At 36.0% G+C, this 17,558-nt stretch overlaps 2 protein-coding genes across 2 annotated transcripts; both read right to left on the reverse strand.

The window, feature by feature from the left end:
- Positions 1 to 942, reverse strand: LOC118582577 (olfactory receptor 8K3-like). The gene has a single exon (XM_036185553.1). It carries the CDS (start codon positions 940 to 942, stop codon positions 1 to 3), a length of 942 nt encoding a protein of 313 aa, XP_036041446.1.
- A 15,293-nt stretch (positions 943 to 16,235) lies between these two features.
- Positions 16,236 to 17,171, reverse strand: LOC118582607 (olfactory receptor 8K3-like). Its single transcript, XM_036185606.1, has one exon. The coding sequence runs from the start codon at positions 17,169 to 17,171 to the stop codon at positions 16,236 to 16,238; it is 936 nt and encodes a 311-aa protein (XP_036041499.1).
- Between the last annotated feature and the right edge of the window lie 387 nt (positions 17,172 to 17,558).

Raw genomic sequence — 17,558 nt, forward strand, 5'->3', positions numbered from 1 at the left:
TTAAGAAAAGATGTTGACTATCTTTTTCCAGGTTCTTTCTATGGCATCTTTTACATCTTTATTCCTCAAGCTATAGATCAAGGGATTCAACATTGGGATAACAAGAGTGTAAAATATGGAAGACACTTTATCAGTTTCAAATGATTGACTGGACTTGGGCTGCACATACATAAATATCAAAGTCCCATAGAAGACAGTGACCACAGTCAGGTGAGACCCACAGGTTGAAAAAGCCTTGCGCCTGCCCTCAGGAGATTTCATCCTCAGAATGGCTATGAATATAAGCAGGTAAGACACAAGTACAACCAGAAGAGAAGAAATCAAATCAAAAGTTGCAAAGAACCTAATTATCAATTCAACCTCAAGTGTGTTTGAACAGAGCAAAGATATCAAGGGGATACAGTCACAGAAAAAATGATTGATGATATTGTGTCCACAGAATGATAAAGTGAATATCCTTAGGGTGACAACTAGAGACACAAATACACTGTAGAGATAAGGGATTGCCACCAGTACCCAACATATTCTTTGAGACATGATAGCCATGTAGAGCAGAGGGTTACATATAGCCACATAGCGATCATAGGACATGGCAGAGAGAATAAAAAGTTCACAAGTAATAAAAAGAAGAAAGAAGGCTAGCTGTGTAGCACAAAGATAATAGGAGACTGAACTATGCTCTGTAACAAAATTCACTAACATTTGGGGTCCCACAGCTGTAGAATATCCAAGATCAGTGAGAGCCAGATGTCCTAGAAAAAAGTACATGGGTGTTTGCAGCCTGGAGTCCAACTTAGTGAGGAGGAGGATGCCTACATTGCCCACTGCAGAGATGAGATAGACAATGAGGAGCAACACAAATAGTGGGGTCTGAAGCTCAGGACGGTCAGTGATGCCTTTCAGAATGAATTCAGTCAGCACTGTGAGATTCCTTTTCTCCATGCAGGTGTATTTCAGATTCTGTTCTGGATAGAAAAAAATCCTGCAGTCAAAAGATTTGAGACATTGTCACTTTCAAGCCGTTTACTAAGTAAATCTCTTCTAAATGTTATATATTGAAAGTTTAATACAGAACATTTTTAAATGAATGAACATCTTATTTACATACAGAAATGTATAAATGGCAGAGGGCTTTGTTTTTCATATAATGCATTTTTCTAATTAAAATTCATTCAATGTCTCAGATATTTCATTTGTATAAATTTGGAGTTGAAATATTATTGGCAATGAATTGCTTAAAAACTGCCAAAGCTTAAACACACCACGCTGTATACAATTTCCAGTCAATAGCAATATCCATTGTTCTTTAATTAAGAATTAAAAAAGGAGAAATTGAGTAAGGAAGGAAAGAAAGAAGGAACAGAGGAAATCAGAAGGAAACATGGAATAAATAAGGGAATGGAGGGAGGGAAGGACAAAGGATACAAAAGAAAGAGGAAGTAAGGATGGAAGGAATGAGAGAGATAATAGGTATAAAAAGATGATAGATTGGTGTAATAGGCAGGTAGATCAGGTAACATGATGGAGATCCACACAGAGATGGTACAAATACATAAAATAATTAAAAAATAAATATTAGACTCTTCAGGGTTAGGTAAGTGGATAATGAATTATTACCATAATAATATTTTCACATTTTTACACAATCATGAAATAGTGACAATCAATACATCCAATATCACCAAGTATACTACAATTTCAGGCTCTGATTTCATAATGCCAAATTGTGAAATTAGTATATAAATCATTTCAAAGCACAGTTCTTATAACTACAGGTGTTACAACTTTTAAAAACACTTGTAAACATTGGACATACATGAAAATTTAAGATATTACAACATAGAACAATTGAAACTGTCTTTATGAATAAACAAATAGCAGCTCTATTCAGGTAGACACAGTGTACAGCATAGTATGGTATATGTGAAGTATACAATGGATACCTTGCACAAGCTATATATGGGTACAACTCTATGCCTATGTTGAAAACAATGAAGTCCTAACTATGTAGGAAAGATGAAGAAAGATAAAATAATTCTGCTTTCCTGTGGTATTTAAAGATATAGAGATTTTTGTGTGTGCTTGCATGTTACTGGGAATCATACCTGGGACCTTCATCGTGCTAAGCAAGAGCTCTACTACTGGACATCATGATCAGGATTATTTCAGATGAGACCTCACAGTGTAGTCCTGGTTTACCTTTCTTGCTTCTTACTTTATAATTACACACAAACTGGCTTTTTAGATCCCATTCCCTATCAACGCCTTACTCAGGCTTAATGTAGGGGGCAGGGGCTACATTTAGCCCCAACATGGTGTGACAGCCTGTGTTGACTACCCAAGGGAGGCCTTACCCTCTATGAGGAGAGGATGGTGGTGGAATGGGGGTATGTGGGGAGGAATGAGAGAAGAGGAGGGAGGGGGATCAGGAGTTGGCATGCAAAAGGAAAGAAAAACTTTTCTCAAATGAAACATTATATATAAAAAATTACACAGTTTTTACTCTTTAGTTCCAGATAAAACTTTATTTATATTCACATTCTTCTGTAGGAGGACTTAAATACCATTGCTGTGATAAAGTAATGAATAAGTGAGCAAATATTAATTAAGACATAATATTCAAATTGTCCCAGAGCATTTCCCACTGATCCTCATTGCCTTACTAAAATGAAAGAAGCAGAATTCTGCTGTTTTTGCATAGCTTTTCTTATAATATTTATAATTTTAATTCTATTTTAACCTTACCTATATTTGTATAAATTTAGTAGAACTTTTACAGTTCCATTGTGGATATTTATTTGTAATTGAAATATATGGTTTTGAATATAACAAATTTGATTTAATACATTGTTGAAGAACCTAGAAAAATGTGTGGTGGACATTTGAAAATACTGAGGTCATTTGAATTGGTTTTGTGCAATTAAGTCTCATATAAATTTCTTTGGACAAAGTAATAATATATGTTAGAAACTGTTTTGGTTGAAACGTTTTATAAGAAATTTCATAAACTTCTACAGTGTTTAAATGTTTTATTAAAGACTGCAATACTACAGAGAATGAATTAAATATATCAATTATGTATGTTTGTTTGTATATCTGTGTACTTTTCTACTAGAATTTTCTCCAAATACATCATAGCACATTATACACATAAGCAAACATACAAACAAATACAAATAGTTCAATGATTTTAGTAACTTTAAAATTAGGCAGTACATCACAGCTGAAAATAAATGTCATTAGGCTAAGATAATTAATTAAAATACTGATTGTGAACAGCATTGTCAGATTAAACGAAAAAGCACAAATTACAGTAAAATCTGTAGTAACATTTATGTGTGTACTACATGCAAATAAATGAGATTACACAAGTTTAATATGCAATATATTAATATATATTAACATAGTGTATATCATATACAGGAATATCATCACAGGAAAAATATGGCTTCCCTCATGAAATATCATGTGTGTGATTGTGGTGACCTGATACTCATTCCCTATCTCATTCAAACAACTTTCTAATATTAAATATGACAAAATAGATCATATGTAGCATTAAATATCTTTAATACATACTATTCAGAGACAGTTTACATCTTATGTGGTTTTTTGAGGGGAGAATTGTATCCATGAAATATTACACATACTTTAATTTTCAATATTTCATGAATATGTTCTTATGTATACTTTAATTTTCACTATTAATTTGTATATATTAATTTGCATATAAATGTTCTTACATGGTAAATAAAGAAAATGTGTCTCCTATCAACAGTTTTTTTAACCTAATGCTTAGGAATATGTCTTTTTCAGCTTTGTTGGCATTACAGAGAAACTATTACTTATTACTCTACTTTGCAGAATACACTTGGATTCCACAGCTCAGTAGGTTTGACCATCACCATAAAAGTGGTACTTAAAAGTAACCTTAGAATCCAAAAACCTTTCCAATATCTCCCTGTGAAGCAGAAACTCGCTTTACCTTATAAGAAAATTATAGTGAATTTCTTTCATCTTTACATTAACATGACAAGAAGAGTCTAAGTCATTGAAATACTTAAACATTTGGAAGAAAGTCAAAGTAAAAAAAAATCATTTTTTCTCTCCAAAATATTAATTTCTATTTACTCAACTTTATTTCCACTAACTTTCAAAATCTGTAGATAAAAGTTATAGTTCCACAAAATATACTTTCCAAGTACTAATATACAGTTTAAACATTTAATCTCTAAATTCTGGAGAGTAAATATGAAGAAGGAAAGAATCTATGATCCTGAGGCATTATGGTGCAATAGGAAAGGCACAGAAAATTAACCAGAAAGGAACTCTTACATTAGATGTAAAATCCAGAGCACATTTGACCATTCCCATAGATAATAACAACACAGAGTCTCATCAAACATCCCACCTTTTTAAATTGAATGAAAACTGTCTCCTTCTACCCATGTATTTCTAAAACTGCATTCTTAGGACAATTTATATATTTTATTTGACTTCAGATATTCTCCCTGTGGGGTTGCAAGCAATTTGGTGACTATCCCTAAAGCATTTGAATATTTAGTGAATTACCTAGAGGTTGTGTACTAATTGACATAGAGAACTTGTGGTTGACTTAAGATTTATTTATTATAGGGATCATTATAAAAATTTCTATGTTTTGTTTTTAAAATGTTGGAATTGGATGGGCAAGATCAATTATGATATAAATCCACTTGCCAGAGAAGCTTGAAGACATGAGTTCAATAGCAAGAAGTCATGATGAAAAAAGAAAATGTACTTTTCTAAGTCCTCCTTTGATCTACACACACACATGCGCACGCACACACACACACACACACACACACACACATACACACACACATTCATGATAAAGAACACTTTAAAATATCAAGCAATGCTATTATTATCTGAAAGATTTCTAGCAGAAGCAACGTTGGACTTTGTACTTGGAAACTGAAATGAGACTATGAAGGATTATAAGGAAAACTGAAGTTTGACAAAAGCATTTTGAATTATAGTATGGACAGAAGCCTCTGGGAGCCCAATATACTGATGGGTGTACAAAAAAACAACTTCTCCCTCTTAGGCTGGTAACAGTTTCTGTGTAGTGTTTTCCTTGTCCTATGTCTTATTGCTCTGCATCTCAAATACCTTGGGCTCTCTAAAAAACTGATCTTTCATTTTCATAACCTCAAACAAGCCTCTCAGGTCTTCTTGTCCTTTCAGTTCTTTAATAAGGAGATTTTTCTGGCACATATTACCTGACCTGAGTGGCTCTTCCTACCTTCAGAGGGATATTCATGACTGTACATCTAGAACCTGGTGGATGATGCTACAAAGTTTAGCTTCCCATTTGGGATCTGCAGTGAATCACATTTTTTTTCACAGCTTTCTTTTATTGTTTCTTTCTTGTACAAGAAAATTCCTTGGGCCTCTTCCTTTCAGAAGTTGGAAGCTTTTTGGATGAGGCCTTGTCCTGAGAGTACCCCATTCCCTCTACAGCAAAGCAGACCAGGTCTTACTTGATCTGCTTACCTCTTTCAGCAGAAACCTTGGATATGGGACACTTATTCTCTTCAAATTACACAGTTTATGTTTCTTTCTGCCCCACGTGGCCTTTTCTATTGTAGACTCATAAAGAGTGGTTACTAATAACCACAACACAGAGTCAACATTAGGCTGTCTAGAAATCACCTTCAGAATACATTAGTCCATTACTTTTCAATTTTGTCTCAGGCAGATTCTTAAAATAAGATCAGAGAAGGCAGCCACATTCTCTGCCAAACTATCACAAGCATGGTCTCTGACATACTTGATCATATGTTCCTTTCTGAATCTTCTTGATCTAGGGTTCCACAGTCTACATAGCTCTCAGCATTACTTTTCTCAAAACTCCTATTAGGATGCCCATTGGACTCTGCTCACAGTGTTCAATTTATTTCTTAGTCCAAAGTCACACAGTATTTCAAATGCCCCCCAAAAAACACCCCAACACAATAACAATGACAGAGAAACAAGATAGTCAAGTTGTTTGCAGCAATAATCCACTCCCTGACACCAACTCCTGACCTAGTTAGTTTCTATTGCTATAATAACATTTAATGATGGGGCAACTTATAATAGAGAGAAGGGTTTATTTGGGGCTTACAGTTGCAGAGGGATAGGAGTACAACCTCATGATGAGGACCGTGGCAAGGGCAGGCAGGAATGCTGTGGTGCTAGAGCAGTAGCCTAAAGCTTATATTCTGATCCACAAGCAGTAATTATAGACAGAGCACTTGAAATGGTTCACATTTTTTGAAACTTCAAAACTCACTCCTAGTGACACACCTCCTCCAAGAAATCCACACTTCCTAATTCTTTTCAAAAAGCCATGAACTAAGGGTCATGTTCAAATATGTGAGCCAATTTATTCAAAACATCACACATTCCTGATTATTTTTTATTTACTTTGGTGTGTTTGTGATTTGTGGAAGCAATTTTAATATTTGTTGTGAGTCAGATTATAAGTATAATGGATTAAAATTCACATAATTAGTCAAAATTTTGTTTATAAAAATTATTGAAGTCTCTGAGCCCACATGCATACAGGTAACATTATACAGAAAGGACAGGTTATATTAATACTTCGGAATGTGTGTGTGTGTATAACAACAATTGGAGGACATAGGAATGGAGGGGAGGGTCTGGGGGAAAGGTGGGGGTAGGGGCGGGAGGGGGGAGGACAGGGGAACCCATAGTTGATGTATAAAATATTAACACATAATAATAAAGAAAAAATATTAAAAAAAGAAAAAGACATCATGAATATGAAGAGAGAGAGAGCTTGGGAAGGGTTGGAAGAAGAAAATAATGCAATTATATTATGATAAAAAATAATCATTTAAAAATGAAAAAAATACATATGCAAGAGTACTCAGAAGTATATTATATCAAAATCTATTCAATAGTGGGGAAACATGTATGAGGAAAGTATAGGCACAAATTAAGGTACTCTTGAGTTCTCGTATTTTATTGAGCATGTAAAACCAGTAATCTTTTTGCCTTTTTATTTTTAATTATTCTTTATCCATGTTCTCTGCATCTGATTAATCCCTGGATTTTATTCCATTTTTTGTGTGCTATTTTCCATATATAAAATGATGTTCTGGGTGTCCACTCTTTGTATCTATGTAGCCTGGAAACACTTCCCTCCTTGTCATAGGCAGAAACTTCTCATCCTCAGATATGGGACTATGGCCATCTCTATTTCTTCCCTTAATGCTGTGGTTAATATTATGCACTTCCAATGCAAATAAAATACAAAATCCTGTCATAATACTAATCTGTGTAATATAGCTTTTAAATATTCCTAGATTTATGAACTAGCAGTTTTCCATGAAAGTTCACATATATAATACCTTCATTAACTTGTAATAGCAAATAAATATTTCTCAAAATGTTGAAATAAAGGGACTGAAGAGATGGGTCAGAAATGGTTTGGAGCACTGATTGCTCTTGCAGAGGACTTACATCGCAGCTCATAAACAACCTGTAACTCTAGCTCCATAGGATCTGGTGCCCTTGTCTGGCCTCTGTGGACTCTTCCATTCATGTAGTACACACAAATTTATGCAAGGAAGCATACATACACATAAAACAATAAATTATAAATCTTCAGTGAAATTTTTGAAAATAACTTTCTGTTTTGTATTGGGATTTTTTTTTTTTTGTAGAGCAAGAAGTTTCTAGAAGTTGTTAACTCTATGTTATTGGACATTGGTGATTTATTTCAGTTGTAAAAGTAGGACATTATTTTAATAGACTTTCCACTTGGGAATTCACTCCATCCATGATTATTTTAGTTTGTTAGTTTCCTTTAAGAAACACTTTTCTATTATTATCTCTATTGGTGAGAAACATATGATTTATTAGTAATGGGAAAATCCCTATTTTAGAGAAGGAAAGGTGTTAAAAATCAGATGAGACTCTAAATTCTGAGAGCCAAGGCCATTGGATTTCATGTCCTCTAAGCTACAAATTATATGGAATCCAAAGCTTTCACAAACACAAAATCAAGTAGCTCCTGAATGCTGCGTATGGAACATGGCCACTCCTGTCTGGTTGTGTTCACACATACACACTCCCTTAGCTCCTCAGCATGAACCTTCCATTGGAGCTAAATTGATTAAGGTTAAACATATAAGTCCACCATTCATGGGACAAAATTATTAATTATTAAGCAGAGCAAAACAAGAACATACTAATTGAATCAATAGTTTTTGTTGTTGTTCAGAAGATTTCTGGATTTCCATATTTTAAGATCAGTTTTCATGTATGAGAGAAATGTGTGAATAGTTTCCTTGATTGTACCTTTGCAGCTGGACCATTTTCTTAGAGAAGGGTACCTTCTAGGACAACTACCAGATGAACACAGGGAATGAATACAATAGAAACCTCATTGTCTGTATACATGATACACATTTGTTTTTCTTGCAATCTCAACTCTTCTTTCAACAACAAATCTGAAACACATTCTGTTGTAATATACTTCATATTCTTTTCCACAACAGCTTTTCATATAATTTGTTCAATTTCCTTCTGACTGTTTGAAGGTACTGGCTGCAACATTTCTTTAAAATGATGTCAATAAGTTCTTTCACTGGAGTCTGTGTATTCATAATCCCTGAATACACCGGCCTTTAGAAGATTATTCAGGATAAGGACAAACATTAGATGCTGAAAGAGGACTATTCTGTTCTCCTGATCACCATTTCTTCAGTTTGTCCTTTCTTCTTCTCTTTCACCTTCAACATTCAGCTAATGACACCACATCATTAATTGTTCTGTACTTCAATATAGTGGTCAGGATTCAACACTCACATGGTATACAGGGCTTTGACTAAGACCTATTTCTGAAGCAGCTTTAATATGAAGCAGCTAGAATGACTACATCTTCTGAAAAAAAATTTGCCAGATCCAAAACACACAATGGTAGGATCAGCATTTTCATCTCCTGGAGTACCTGTAGTTGACAACAGCTATTAAATAGTGTGAGAATATTTTGCATGAATATCATTAACAGAGCTTCCATCCTGCTCCTGAACTCCCATCTGGACCAGAGAGACCCCAGCCACTTCCAGAGAATTAGAAACCAGTCCCCAGCTTTCAACCTGCCCTGGAACTCCCACCTGGACCAGAGGTGAGTGCCTGGGGTCACATCCAGAGAGGCCCACACCTGGGTCACAGCCCATGGCATCAGCCACGACTGGGAAGACCTGCCCAACTGGGACCCAGGTTCTGGCCATAGGGCAGGACTCCCCATCCCCACCATGAAGGTTCCCCCTCTGCAAGACCCTTGGATGAAACCTACAACCTCTACGCCCTGTCCCCAAACCCATCTGCCAGAGACCCCAGCAACTTCCAGAAACTTAGAAACCAGCCCCCCCATTTCCATCCTGGCACTGAACTCCCATCTGGACCAGAGCTTACATCCTGCCCCAAAACTCCCATGTGGACAAGAGGAGCTCCCATCTGGACAAGATAAGGAGACCACAGGGACTTCCTGAGACTCAGAGTCCAGCCACCAGCTCCCATGTGGCCAGTACTCTCATCTAGACCAGAGCTCCGATCTGGCCCAGAGCTACCATCTTGACCAGAGAGAGGCCCCTAAATCTGTCAGCTCTGTCTGTACCAAGTGCACTGATTAGACCAAGAATGAATTCCACAAGATGGGCAGAGGGCAAAGTAGAAGTACATACAACAAAATAAAGAGCAATACACCATCACCAGAACCTAGCCCTTCTCCAACAGCTAGACCTGAACATCACAGAATGGAAGAAGCAGAAGAAAACAACCTTATAAGTAACATCATGAAGAGGCTAGAGCCTTATATAGAAGAAATCAAAAATAAAGTGGAGGAACAGACAAACAAAAAATGGGAAGAATACTATAAAAAACTAGAGGAAAGGACAATTAAAGCAGAAGAAAACAATAAGTCCCTGAAAGAAAATCATGAAAAGGCAATGAAACACATGAAGGAAACAGCCCAAGACCTGAATAGGGAAATAGAAAAAAAGAAGAAGACACTAGCAGAAGGAATGCTGGAAATAGAAAATCTGAGTAAACAAACAGGAAATTCAGATGCAAGTATAAACAACAGAATGCAAGAGATGGAAGAGAGGATCTCTGGTGTTGAAGATACATTAGAAGAAATAGATTCATCAGTCAAAGAAAACACTAAAACCAACAAAGTCATGACCCAAAATATCCAAGAAATTTGGGACACCATGAAAAGACCAAACGTACAAATAGTAGGGATAGAAGAAGGAGAAGGATACCAACTCAAAGGTGCAGAAAATATATTTAATAAGAGCATAGAAGAAAACTTTCCCAACTTAAAGAAGGAAATGCCTATGAAGATACAAGAAGCCTATAGAACACCAAACAGACTAGACCCCCCCCAAAAAAAGTCCCCTCGCCACATAATAATTAAACAACTAAATATACAGAAAAAAGAAAGAATATTAACGGTAGCAAAGGAAAAAGGCCAAGTGACTTATAAAAGCAAACCCATCAGAATAACACCTGATTTCTCAATAGAGACTTTGAAAGCCAGAAGGACATGGACAGATATAATGCAGATACTAAGAGACCATAGATTCCAGCCTAGACTAATATACCCAGCAAAACTTTCAATCATCATAGATGGAGTGAACAAGACCTTCCAAGACAAAACAAGATTTAAACAATACTTATCCACAAACCCAGCCCTACAGAAAGCACTAGAAGGAAAATTCCAACCTAAGGAAGTCAAATACACCCTCTAAAAAAAACACAGGCAATCGGTAAAACCACAACAGTAAACCCCAAAGAAGAGAAGTAAACACACTACCACCAAGGAAAAATAATAACAGGAATTAACAATCACTTATCATTAATATCACTTAATATCAATGGACTTAATTCACCTATAAAAAGACACAGACTAACAGAATGGATACTAAAACAGGACCCATCTTTCTGCTGCATACAAGAAACACACCTCAAATTCAAAGACAGACACCTCCTAAGCATAAAAGGCTGGGAAAAGACTTTCCAATCAAATGGTCTTAAGAAGCAAGCTGGTGTAGCCATCCTAATATCCAGAAAAATAGACTTCAAACTAAAATCAATCAAAAGAGATGATGAAGGACATTACATACTCATTGCAGGAAAGATCCAACAAGATGAATTTTCAATTCTGAATATTTAGGCCCCAAACACAAGGGCACCCACATATGTAAAAGAAATATTACTAACACTTAAATCACATATAAAACTCCACACATTAATATTGGTAGACTTCAACACCCCACTTTCACCTCTGGACAGATCTACCAAATTGAAACTTAACAGAGAAAAAATGGACGCAACTGATGTTATGACTCAAATGGACTTAATCGATATCTACAGAACATTCCACCCAAACAAAAAAGAATATACCTTCTTCACAGCACCCCATGGAACCTTCTCTAAAATCGACCACATACTTGGCCACAAAGCAACTCTCAACAAATACATAACAATTGGAATAACCTCCTGTGTTCTATTGGACCACCATGGTTTAAAGTTAGATGTCAACAACAACAACAACAACAAAAACTGCAGAAAACCTACAATCTCATGGAAACTGAATAATACTCAACTGAATCACCAATGGGTTAAGGAAGAAATAAAGAAAGAAATTAAAGACTTCCTAGAGATCAATGAAAATGAATAAACCACATACCCAAACTTATGGGATACTATGAAAGCAGTGCTAAGAGGGAAATTTATAGCACTAAATGCCCACATAAAGAAGTTGGAGAAATCTCACACTAGTGACTTGACAGCACACCTGAAAGCTCTTCAACAGGAAGAAGCAAAGTCTCCCAGGAGGAACAGATGCCAGGAAATTATCAAATTGAAAGCTGAAATCAATAAAATAGACATAAGGAAAACAATACAAAGGATTAATGAAACAAAGAGTAGGTTCTTTGAGAAGATCAACAAGATAGACAAGCCCTTATCCAAACTAACCAAAAGACAGAGAGAGAGAGCAACCAAATAAACAAAATCAGAAATGAAAAGGAGGACATAACAGACAATGAGGGAATCCAGAGAATCATCAGGTCATAATTCAAAAACTTTTTCACAAAACTGGAAAATCTAAAAGAAATGGATAATTTTCTGGATAGGTACCACATACCTAAGTTAAATCAAGACCAGATAAACCATTTAAATAGTCCAATAACCCCTAAGGAAATAGAATCAGTCATTAAAAGTCTCCCAACCAAAAAAAGCCCAGGACCAGATGGTTTCACTGCAGAATTCTACCAGATCTTCAAAGATGACTTAATATCAATACTCTTTAAATTGTTCCACACAATAGAAGCAGAAAGAATATTACCAAACTCCTTCTATGAGGCTACAATTACCCTGATTCCTAAATCAAACAAAGATGCAACAAAGAAAGACAACTACAGACCGATCTCCGTCATGAACATTGATGCAAAAATACTCAATAAAATACTGGCAAACAGACTCCAAGAACACATCAAAACAATTATCCACCATAATCAAGTAGGCTTCATCCCAGGGATGCAAGGGTAGTTCAACATATGAAATTCCATCAATGTAATAAACCATATAAACAAACTCAAAGAAAAAAAACACATGATCATCTCACTAGAAGCAGAAAAGGCATTTGACAAAATCCAACACCCCTTAATGATAAAGGTCTTGGAGTGATCAGGAATACAGGGAACATACCTAAACATAATAAAGGCAATCTACTTTGATAATTTAAACTGTTACATGGATTTCTAATATCTCCATAATATATAAAATCTCTTCTACACAAAGGAATGAAATAGAAGAATTTATTGCACTTTGACATGATATATGAGTCTATGTTCATCACATAGGATGAATACATCTCCTAATTTTTTGTGGTACTCCTTAGTTGTCTTTGAGATTATATCAACCCTATTGGAAATCATAGAGCAATTTACCCATAATTTGCCCTAACCTAAAGGCCTAAATATTCATGTACATGTAAAAACATTCAAAGTTTTTGATTTTTAAAAAACTGTATATACTGAAAATTCTAAAAGCAATTGCAGGATAACTCAATTATACCTTTAAATTGCTTTTCATTTCAAGTTAGAAAACCTTGCTATTAGGTCAATTATTGATTACCCTGGAAAATTATATGCAGACATTTTTCCCTTATAAGGACTCCAATATGACATCCTACCTACTATTTTATTCCACCAAATAAAAGTAATTGAACTCTTCATATAGTCATATTTCCTAAAAGGTAACTTTATACATTTCATCATCACAGTATTTTATACAATGAGTTGTGTTAACTTCAGTTGACTTCTGTGGAAGTTGACACACAGATTTAAGATTGTAACATGTGTGGTCAATAAAATTTACTTCAATATTAAACTGATATCTTTTCTTTGTCCAGTATTATATATTACTACCTTTAATTCTTCATAGCTGTGTCTATCACTTCACTATAGATGGTCAACAGACAGTATTTTGTCTATAAATTTAATCGGATTGCTTTTTTAAAAGTTCACCTGTGGTACATTTAAGAATATTTCCATGATAAATCAATTGTAATTATAGGGGAGTCAATTTATCATGATATATCTTTCTTTTGTTATCAAAATTACTTAACACTATATTTGAACAGAATTTCTCTTATATAAACACACCATACTTTATTGCCCCTCTTTTTGAAAAATCTTTGTTTTTAAATTTTAATGACTCATTCCCCAAAATGTACTCTTCAGAATTCAAACTGCGTATTTTATAAAGATTTAGGATTTCCTTGATGGGATTTATTCTTTGGGAATCATAGGGGGAGAAGTAAAGACTCCTGGGTGCTGTAAGTCAGAGAGCCTGGAGCTACATGCATGCTTCCTACATTCAGAACATTTTAATTGTGGATTTCTGCCACAGACCACCCAGAGGGAGACCACCACTGCGGGAGAACCAGGGAGAAGGCTCAAGGAGAAGTCAGGAATCGGCGAGGAGAATGACAGACAGACACATGATATGTTGATGTGCTGCTGCAATTTTACTTCTGTATAGGCAATGCTTATATACTTTTACAATCAAGGAACTTGGCAGGGGGTTACATCAGGCCATTATTTTTTACAATTACTCATAATCAGCAAGAAACAATAACAAGAGACATCCATATCTATTTTTGTGTATCACTTCCGCAGCGGGAGTTCATTGTGGCTATTGTCTGAGGGCATGATCTCAGAATTTTGTGAAATCTGACTCGCGCCAGCGACCACACATCTGTGGGGAGCCAAACTCTTGCCAGTCTGGGTTATATTTTACTATTATATACCCATTTGCCTTCAAAGCCGTTTTTTCCCCTCATAATTTATCCATCTGTTCCCAAATTCATCATAACTTCCTGTATATGGGAGTGGCTCTAGGTAACTTCCACTTTCGGGGGTCCACCTAGGGTCTGTCCACAGCTCCCTCCTAAGAAGTACTGTGTATACCCCCCAGGAAGTGTGTGTTGGGGAATTTTCTCTAACTCTTTCTCTCTAGAAGGGTCTGGCATGCTATGTTTATTCCCTCGTAACATTTTTATTTTTACTTTCATTTTTGGGCTCTGGCTGTTTCTGACAAGAGCTCGCGCTGCTCTACTCTAAACAGGAACGACCCCAGAGATGTATTTGAGGAAGTCTTTTGAGCTTCCTTATACACTGGTCTGATAAATGGAGGTGCTCCGGGTACAGGGTCATCTGGGTCAGTCATATTGGTGCCGACCTGTACTGGTCGTGTTGTTAACTGGAGAACACACAGATAAGACATACAGAGAAAGATCATGATTAGTGCCAACAAGGACAGTCCTCAAGGCCATTTCGTTCTCCAGGGCTTCCTGGGATCCTCAGGCTGCATGACGATTGCTGATTGTGGGGGGAACCGCTTGAGGCCACGCTCCAGGAAGCTCTAACCTCAACCCTTCAGCTGCTGGGCCCCAGCTCAGCGGCATACTTGCTACAGCTACACAGGTGTCACAGCTGTGGGCGTAGCAGATTTCTTTGTCTCTCTCTAAAGGAAAAATTTAAATATCTCTTTGTTTTCTACATTTTTCCAGTTTCTTGACAAAGTACCCTGACAAATGCAAATTGAGAGAGAAATAGTTTATTTCAGCTTATAGTTCCAGTTGCAAAGGATACAGTACATTATAGTGGGGGAATTGTGACAGAAGGAGTTGAGAGTCCTGGAAATGGACTATCCATAATCAAGGGCCTGACAATAAATGATGTCAGTGCTTAGCTTCCATTCTCAATTTTATTCAGTCCAAGACCCCTTCCATGAATAGTGCCTCCATATTTAAGATGGTTCTTACTTCTTAAGGTAACTTAATAAAAACAAAGCAAAACAAGCCAAAAAAAAAATAAATAAAAAGCTTATAGACAAGTAAGCATGGTTGTTCTTTTTCTAGTTGACTCTAGACTACGTCAAGTTGGCCATCAATATACTGCATCAACATCCTCTGATCAGGATACCAACAGACTGTCTTTTATAGACATAGTAGTGTCCCAGAAATTTTCAACTTTCTCATTTTAAAATTTATTAAAGTTCATAGCATTTTGAAGTTTGACCAGCACCAAGACAGTGAACCCTGAAACTATGGGAAGACAGACTAATCCCAGGCTTTCTTGGATGCCCTCATGAATAGAGAAAGAAAATGGTAGTTCTGTGTCCTTAACCAATGGCAGAATTGGCAAGGTCTGCTCTGGGTGTAGGGGATTGAAGGGCATGTTTTGGTTCCATGGAACATGGCTTTCTCTGCTTTATAGCTGTGGTTATAAGTATAAGATAGCTCTGTCTGAGGTATCCTGTGTTCTCTTTGCTAACATTGTTTGTATTAGCTTACTGATAACCTGGACCCATTTTCTACTTATAAATAGAGAATAAACTTCTTATATTATTTCTTAATAAGCTTACTTAGTGTAAGAAATAGATTCATGGCCTCCTGACCACAACTTTTCTATCTTTTTTATCTTCTTATTTTCTGCCCACTTCCATCTTGAGACCCTGTCACTGGAGGATGATCTGCTGGTACAGGTCATAAAATACATATTCAGTCTATACATGTTTGTTAAACAATCTGAAAAAAAAAACACAATAGATCCAGTTCTAACCCTGATTCATATGGCTCATGTCATATGCAACCTTGAAGGTCAAACCTTGCATATCTTCTTCCATATCCTCTGTCCAGCATCTTTTACATCTTTGTTCCTCAAGCTATAGATCAAGGGATTTAACATGGGAATGATCAGGGTATAAAAGATGGATGGCAACTTGTCAGTGTCAAAGGAGTGACTATAATTAGGCTGCAAATACATAGATATTAAAGTCCCATAGAAGATAATGACCACTGTCAGGTGTGATCCACATGTTGCAATAGCCTTGTGTCTGCCCTCAGCAGAGTTCATTCTGAGAATGGCTATGAGGATTAGCAGGTAAGACACAAGAACAACCAGAAGAGAAGAAATCAAATCAAAAACAGCCAAGATTAGAATTATCAGCTCAATGTCATGAGTGTTTGAACAGAGCAAAGGTATCAAAGCAATACAGTCACAGAAAAAATGATTGATTACATTGTAGTCACAGAATGATAAAGTGAACATCTTTAAAGTTATTAGAAGAGACAGAAATAAACCATACAGATATGGGATTATCACTAGTATCCAACATGCCCTCTGTGACATGATGGCAGTATAAAGTAATGGGTTACAAATGGCCACATAGCGGTCATAGGACATGACAGAAAGAATGAAAAGTTCACAAGTAATGAAGAGAAGAAAGCAAGCAAGCTGTGTAGCACAAAGATAATAGGATATTGTATTTTGGTTCACAACAAAATTTTCTAACATTTTAGGTCCCACAGCTGTAGAATAACCAAGATCTGTGATAGCCAAGTGTTTGAGAAAAAAGTACATGGGTGTTTGCAGCCGGGAATCCACCATGGTGAGGATGACCATGCCCAAGTTGCCCATCAGTGAGATCAGATAGATGATGAGGAAAAGTCCAAACAATGGAGCCTGAAACTCAGGCCGGTCAGTGATGCCCAGCAGGATGAATTCATTCATGACTGTGAGGTTCTGTTTCTCCATGCAGTCATATTACTGAATCTATTCAGGATAGTAATAATTGCATACTCATTATATTTTTAATGCCATCATAAGGTGATCATTTTTATGTAATATTGTTATACATAAGATATATTAAAATTTTCTGATAATAGTTATTTCAAAATAAAGACATTTTATAAACATAAAGATCTAAACTTGTACATGGAAATAATAGACTATGATGATTCTTATGGAAGGTGATTTCACCAACACAAAGCGTAATTCAGACATAATTTATCTCAGCTTGGAGATGAACTGCTATAGACAATGATTTATTAAGACACATAAGTTTGTATATGACCTGCTCTATTAAACTTCCAGCTACAAATAATGACTATATCAATAATTTTCCCTTAGCTAGTAAATCCT

The sequence above is a fragment of the Onychomys torridus genome, chromosome 4 (assembly GCF_903995425.1).
Source record: "Onychomys torridus chromosome 4, mOncTor1.1, whole genome shotgun sequence".
Taxonomy (NCBI): Eukaryota; Metazoa; Chordata; class Mammalia; order Rodentia; family Cricetidae; genus Onychomys; species Onychomys torridus.

Bases quoted from the DNA above. Each gene is read 5' to 3' on its own strand.
- LOC118582607 (XM_036185606.1), bottom strand. From the start codon at position 17,171: ATGGAGAAACAGAACCTCACAGTCATGAATGAATTCATCCTGCTGGGC.
- LOC118582577 (XM_036185553.1), bottom strand. From the start codon at position 942: ATGGAGAAAAGGAATCTCACAGTGCTGACTGAATTCATTCTGAAAGGC.